General features: G+C 34.1%; 1 protein-coding gene across 1 annotated transcript in view; it reads left to right on the forward strand.

Moving 5' to 3' along the window:
- The window catches only part of LOC120771627 (Krueppel-like factor luna), a 368,923-nt gene extending 361,244 nt beyond the window's left edge, over positions 1-7,679 (forward strand). Inside the window, exon 5 of the mRNA XM_040099717.1 lies at positions 4,432-7,679. Coding sequence (XP_039955651.1) covers positions 4,432-4,607 — 176 coding nt within the window. The 3' untranslated portion in view covers positions 4,608-7,679. The remainder of the gene's footprint in view (positions 1-4,431) is intronic.
- Positions 7,680-8,094: the final 415 nt, after the last annotated feature.

Genomic DNA, 8,094 nt, shown 5'->3' on the forward strand with positions numbered 1-8,094 from the left:
TAATGCTGCTCCACTCATTCTGGCCACTAACTTACTTTGCGCGCATATTTGGCTTTTGTTGCGCTGTAAGCTTGAGGCGGATGTAGCGGTTGCGAAGCTGCTACTTGCTCGCAACACTCATCCGACGCTTATTTACTTGTTCGCGTTGGTTTCGACCGCTTGTCCTACAATCGTAAGTAAGTAAGTAGCGCTTGTCATTCATGTTGCTGTTGTCGGATTTTCTCATTTTTATGGTCTGTTTGTGTCCTTTCACTTGACTGCATTTGTAATCTTTCCCTAACGATTTTCCTTTTTGGCATTTTTATAGTCGCTTCGACGCTTAAGTAATTGAAATGGCCGAAAATGAATGGCAAAACTAGTTGGCATTATCTGTGTGTAAGTTGGGCGGAGGATTTGCCAAGTTGTGGTTAACGTTGTTGCTTCGTTGTTGCAAGCGGCTTTTGTAGTAATGCCTCAGTGTAAAGCGCGATCTGCGCATTTCACGGCATTTCCCTGAACTGCGAAATCCGTCATAAATCGTGCGAATTGTAAGTTTCATTGGGCGAATTAATAAACCGTTGCAACGGTTATAATTGCCGATAGAGACGCGCCTTGGCTATTTCATCCAATACCTTTCAATTTATGGACTTCAATGGACTTCAGAGTTTATTGTTGAGCATTATGATATAAATTGGGTGTTGGAAGAAGGATTAAAATGGCTACCGCGACAAAATTTTGAGCTTCATCAATGGTCACTATGCGTTTTCACAAAAGCACCTGCCTTCATAGAAAATGAATGTGCTAATCAACCTTTAAATAACATTTAGCACTTTTAACATTATAAAATGATATAAATAAAATTCTGTTCTGGTATTATTGGACACTTCACAAAACATTCAAAAGCTCCAAGGACGCATTAATAAATTATGTGTGCTGATTTTTAGCACGCTTCTTCCGTCCGAATGCTTTCTTGTACTCACTTTTTTGTGATCTGTGCATTACACCAGCGCCGGAAGCAGCACAATGTAAAAATGTGTACCGGAAGGGCAATGTATTGCCACAGTGGAATATGAACGGTAAGCAATGAGAAAGAGAAGCAAACTAAATGGTTAAAATATTCCTCGAATTTCAACGAAAATTTAGAAAATTAAACTCGCATTAACTTGAAAACATGCACGAAATTTAGACAGTCAAATAGCCATAATATTTCTGACTTTGCTCGAGTCGACTTTTCAGACTTTCAGCAGTTTCCATATATGCATACTAGGTATTCGTGAGATCGGTGGACAAGAGAGATTTTAATTATTTGATTTAAGTCCCCCCTCCATCAACCATTTTTTCATTCTACCATAACACTACATTGTAACAATGGATGTACTCCGTAATTGAACTTGTTGACTATTTGCTCAATTCATGGTCATTGCCGTAGACTAGTAAACACGATTGACAGCCTGGTCGTCGGAGTACACAGCAAAGCAAATGAGCTCACAATAAAAGGTCTGTTTGCCTCAATTTTTTCGGTCTAGGAACATTATTCTCAAGATCCGCTGGATCTGCGGACTCTGCGTGAGCTCAGCAAGCATTGATTGATAGAGATAATATTAGCCAACTTAACAAACTGAGGGAGGAGATCTATGAAGAAAATACCTTCCCTTAACTAACCTATTACCATGTATGGATACAAAATATAAGCTACCCCATACCTTTCAGCACTTTTAAAGAAACTTTGAAGCAATGAAGGTTTTAAGAAAACCATCTAAAGCAATTAAATGTTTTGTAAATTTTGAATAGACAGACTAAATACTTCTACTTCTAGGATATAGTGAATTGGTAGGCTAATGAGCCACGCACAGCACCGGTTTGGTCCTTAGCAATACCAGATTGTGTGCCGTTAATTAGTCCAAGAGGCGTAGTTATCTGTGGCTTCATCAACGATACCTATTCCAATATTCATATTATTAGTGTCCCAAATGCTTGATGCATTGCCTTGCCAATGTGAAACAAGTGCGCAAGAAATGCTCCCTCTTTTTCATGGTGTCTTTTGTCATTTCCTGCAGTCAGCTCGATCTGTCAGTCCTGTTTCACAGGCGTGAGCCGCTAATAAATTGTGACAACTGATTATTTCATTCATCTTCCTATAATACCTTCTATAGATGGTTCCACCACGTTTTAATGGTTCATGGTTGACACAAAATACCATCTGCGGGCTTTAATGCTTCAAACTTAAAGGAACTGAGCATTTTCTTTTAGAAAAATAAGAGATTGAGAGTTGTTTAATTGTACTTAGCGTAGACTTTTTGAAAGTATAACGAACTTAAAAATGTCTTAAGAGCGACCGCTAACAGTCAGGCTTTCCGTATACGTCCACTCAACCAGTCGCTAACCAACCAATATTCACTTACAATTTGCCAAATTTGCCAAAAATGTTGTAATTTGCTTACATTTTTTTTTCAGTAATTTACTAATTAATAAAATCGTCGCTTTCTTCTGTCATTTGTCTATTTAGAAGGTATTTAAAGCACTATAATTTGTCGTTGTAAGCTTCTACATACTTAAGAATCTAGCTTTGTTTAATTATTCAAAGTTTAGTTTTCATGAACAAGCTTAAATGAGAGTCTTAACTATGTTTTTATATATTTGATTATATGTTTATAAAAAATATATATACATATACATATATATGTATATTGTAAGCTCTGTTCCCCAGCTGCCAGCTGTATGCTTTCCATATTTCTTTGCGCTTCCAACTTCAAATATTATTTGCGCCGAATTATGGCTCACTGCCATACTCCATTTCGTGCTAGTTACTCCTGCTGCAAATATTTGACTTTCTTGTAAGTAATAATTCTTTTGTTTTATTTAATTGTTTCGCAGTTGTTCAGCATCTCTTACAATTTTAATTTTAATTTACTTTGTCGTTACTTGAGCTATGAAGCTTTTGTTCACTGCGCCCATTGCAATTGTTGTTGGGCTTGTTGTTCTCTCAATATTTGTTTTGTTTACTGCTGCGTATACTTTGTATGTATGCTGATTTCTTAGAGAACTTACCGATGTACTGAAGCGGAAAGCAAAGCACTGTTTTCTCTCACTGTTTCTGCTTTATGTCGGCGCATATTTTGTTAGCGAAATGCGAAAACTTTCTTCATTTTGTGTTGCAGCAGAATTTTGTTTTTGTTTAACATACTTTCCAAACATTATTTTACATTTTGCTGCTGCACTTATGAATCGAAAAGTAAAAGAGCTAAAAATACATTGAAAGTTTCACAATTATATTTTAATACGTTTTATTTTCGAAGAGAGGAGCGGGGCAGGTCAACGTATGACAGCTGAGGTTGCAATTGTGTATTTAGTCAACGGAAAGTTTGGTTTTTAAGCACCCGTCAACAGTGGACATTTCTAAAGGGCTGCATTAACATAGATATAAGACATGCTTCGAGAATTCTATTAGCTTCTGGGCGCAGCAATTGCCTCACCTTTGCTTTTACATTAAAAGCATGCGAGGCTTGCAATGCGGCTTGTGACCTTTTGTGAAAGTATTGACGTAGTTCAAAAAATTGTCTAACTTCTTCATAAAATTTGCATTTTGCAGCGCTTAAGTTCTCTCCAATTCTCTTCGCATAGGTATCGAGTATCTCAAAAGGTAGAGAGAGAGAGAGAGAGATTTTGCAGTTTATGAATGGATTCATCCTCACTCAATTGTGACATATCCAACATAAGTCCTGCATTCAAAGAAACAGCTCGTTTTCTAGAGCTTCTGTTCGTTGATGTCGATGGAAATCCGCCTAAACTTCCTCCAGATGTGATAAAGATAAATACTGCAAGAACCAAGTTTAGTTTTCATTACTTTGTAAGCGGTTCATAATATATCCACGCCTTTTATAACCTCAACAAGTGTATTAAGTTTGCCACGAAATTTGTAAAACCCAGAAGAAACGGCGAAGACCCAATATATTGTATAATGTAGTGATCAGAATGACGAGCTGAGTCGGTTTAGCGATTTAGTCATGCTCGTCTCTGTTCCTCTGGCCGTCAGTCTGTCTCTCTGTATAGACACGCACTAGTCTCTCAGATTTTGAGAATGTCGCATGAATTATTGCCCAAGCTAACGATATAACTTCTGGATAAATAGTTCAGATCGAACAATTATAGCATATACATAACTCCCATATAAACAGGCTGATCACAATCAAGCTGTTGTATGGAAACTTTTCTAACTATGAAGGAGTTTTTTCTTGTTTTTTCTTTGTAAGTCGAATGTGAAAGAAACCTGTCATTGTCACCGATATGACATGCAGTAGGATTTTCACATTGATTTTGAGAATTGAGTTCAAGTATAAATGTAAAAATCCGTAAAACAACTCATCTCTATTAATATTAATATTACCAACAATATTGAAAACTACCTGAACTAGAAACTAATTGCATATTTTTCAATTTTACCTCTTTTTCCAGGCGAAAAACCGTACAAATGCTCCTGGGAGGGGTGTGAATGGCGCTTCGCACGCAGCGACGAGTTGACGCGTCATTACCGCAAGCACACGGGCGCCAAACCTTTCAAATGCCGCAACTGCGATCGCTGCTTCTCGAGATCGGACCACTTGGCGTTGCATATGAAGCGCCACATGTAAAAACAATTTACAACAAACAAAAAATTAAGCAACAACTGAGTAAACATGACGCATGAAGTGAGCAAACTGAAAATGCATCGTCAAAAAACAGCAAAAGTGCAAATGTATTGAGACTAGCTGAGAAGCAGTACATATGTAGCAGATTAACTAGTTTAAAGCAAAAAAGTATAAATCATAAAAAAAAGCATACACACTAAAATTAGTCGTTGACAAGTATAAGCATTAAGCGAAAACACACAAAATGAAAAAAATAGATCCTTATATATTATAAAAATAATAAAAAAAAATAATGATATTGTGCCATCAACACGCAAAACATGCAAAATTAAACAGCTTAGAAATTTAAAATTAGTTTTAGAAGAAAACGCACACACACAACACACTGAGAAATTCAGCTAACTAAATTGCATTTGAGTAAACGCGACGCGCAAGACACACAACTAAATTTGTTACGTAAATTATGAAGAATGTTAATTTTTGTAACTCACTGTTAAGTTTAGGCTAATTCTGGACAAATAGTATTTCTCTTTTTGCTTGTGTCTGTTAGGAAGAAGCAACATACAGATTAGTGAGAAACCTTGCGTTGACATTGCAACAGCAAAAAAACGAAATTCAGGTGTGCGACGCCAATAATGCTGCTTTAATTCACGCATACAATTAAATTTAGTGACAACACAAACAAACAATTTAACAAAATAATACAATTCTTTAAGAGCTTAAACATAATTTTCGCCTTTTAGTCGTAATTGTATTTCGTTTTCTTATAAAATAATAAATTTTTATTTGAAAAAAAAATATTTAAGTGCTTAAAAGCTCTACCGCGTGAAGCTCGATGAAAGCTCTTGCGTATTGAGTACACAGAACAAATGATGAATTTTACCAAAGTAAAGCAATTTTTTATTAGTACTATTATTGCAATTACCATTAAAAATTAAACATAATTATTGTAACTAAAATTTATCCTTACTTAGATTTATTGTCTTTGTTGCGCTTGGTTTATAAGTTGAAAGCGCGAAGCAAAACATATTTAACTATTAACTTGGTATTATAAATTAGTGTATTTAATTAAATAAAATGTACTTTCTGCTAGGTCTTTCGCCGGGTATTATTAAAAGCTAACTGTATATAGAAGCGTATCATAGCGAGTGCAGGGCACGATCTGCGCTAGTACTGTTCACTGTTTATATTTAGGAAAATGTAAGAATGCTTTGCACGCTGCTTTAGTTAATAAGTGGGAAGGACATGAGGAAAATGGCAAGAGAAATTAAAACTATTTGTATGCGATGGTTTGGCGATGAAAAGATTTGAAAGTGTGTGCGAATTCTGAGCTTACACTTTTTTATATTTTAAAAGCATTAAGCTGATAAGTTTTAAAGATCTTTTGTTGTAAGGAAAAGTATTTCAGATATTTCCTTGTTCACAAAAACATTTTAATGAGACCACCAGTTATTTTATTAACTTATTTCAAAATATACTTAACTGAAAAATTTTCGTAGAACGTTCTTAAGCCATATTGGCTCATACGGTAAAGTCATGCATCACAAAAGATAACTTTAAACCACTTCAAGGTTTCGTGAAACGCATATTTAACTCTAAAACGTGTTAGAAAATCAATAAAATGAAAGCTACGTGCAAGTTCTCAAAAATCGTAAAATAAAAATTGAAAAGGTTTTCAATAATGAGATATAAGGCACACATATCAATATGTGAAAGTTCAGCTTAGATCAGCAAATGTTTTGAAAAAAAGCTTTTATACAGTTCAAATGAACCTTCCCTTATAAGATTCATGAGTCTTTGAAGATGAATTCTTTTTCAGTACATTTAGTGTGAATACTAATAAAAATTAAAAAAAATTTTACTTAAGTTTAAAAACTGCATCCAACTTAGAAGCTCGCACACGCCTCCAAAGCTCTTCTTCGCCACTTTCGTGTATGATATATTATCCCAAAGCGTAAGCTTAAGATATTTTGTATAATTTTTTGTGTGAGTAGCAAAATCACTGCCAAAAATTAAAAGAACCTACATTTAACTGCATTAAAATAATTATATAAGCTTAGTGTCGATGTTTGATGTTTGAATGATAAAAAAATGTAAAAAAAAAAATATACATTAAAAAGTTCAAATTGTCATAGGCTGAGATGCGTTAGATATAGAAAAGAACAAAAAAAAAACAAAAACAAGAAGAGAAAAACACATTTTTATATTTAACTTTAGTTTATAGATATTTTCTTTCGTCTACTTATTTTAATGTTCTTGTAACTACAACAACAAAAGTGCAAATATTGTTTAAAACAAAGTAAAGAAAATGTAGCAAGTGAATGAACGAAAAATTCACAGCCACGTGATTACTGTTTCATATACGTAACTGTTTATTTTAGTTAGACTAAATTCGATTTAAAGAGACATCTTCAAGAAATGGCCTTTTCGTATTAAATACCTTAAGTTTCGTAATGCTTACAACTCACTTTAAGTCTAAAATAATAATTTGTTGTATAAGAACTGTTGAAAATTTCAAAACATAAGTCGGGAAAACCATATGCCTTTAAATACCTTCCGAAGAGTTAAGAAAACAAAGAGAGCAATCGTTGATAATTCTGTAATGCTTTCCGTGAAGAAAGCACTGAGGTACCACGAGACGCTTGCGAAAACCACGCATGTCCTTATGACAAAATACCAAAATGTTGCGCCACATCTCTAGCATCTCAATTTCTTATAAACGTTGCCTACTTTTGTGCGCAAGTGTTTTAATTATCAGTCTATAAGCTTCAAAAATGCTTTCTAAAGCTCTCGTGATGTCTCGTAATTCGTTTGCTTCAAAAATTACACTTCCAGCACGGTCCGTGGAAATTAAATTTTATGTGGCACTATTTCATAAGTAAACAAAGTGGCATAATCATATTGAAACTAATAACACGATCAGCGGTTTCCTTCTTTTTCGTCTACTCTCTTTATATAAATGGAGAAAACACTGATATTATTTTTTTGTTTCTGTTTTTCGCTATTACCGAATGGATATCAAGTGTGAAACTATGCGATAATTGTAAAATTTTATATCACATTATAGTATTTTGTAACTCGTAGATTTTACATCATAAAGTTTTTTGCTTGTAATTATTAATTTCATTTAATTTTCTATAATAAATAAAAATTTCATTTTGAAACACAAATTGCGTTCTTTTTATTTTGTTTATTTAGTTTATATACGAGTATACACACATACATGGGTATATACATATATACTATACGTGGGTATATTAGAAAGATACCAAGAAACATTTTGAGAAAGCTTTGATGTTCTTTTTGATCAGCTATAAAAACTTTCCACCGCACAGGAGAAGCAGCCACGCCGTCAGTTTCCATATTAATTTACCACAATTTGCTAAAATAATTATCTTTTTCACCATTTTCTTATTCAAATAAAGGCAATGCACAAACTGCAAGACAATATTGTTAGACCAAACTTTCCACAAGAATCTTTCAGACTAAA

The sequence above is a fragment of the Bactrocera tryoni genome, chromosome 3 (assembly GCF_016617805.1).
Source record: "Bactrocera tryoni isolate S06 chromosome 3, CSIRO_BtryS06_freeze2, whole genome shotgun sequence".
In the NCBI taxonomy this organism is placed as follows: domain Eukaryota; kingdom Metazoa; phylum Arthropoda; class Insecta; order Diptera; family Tephritidae; genus Bactrocera; species Bactrocera tryoni.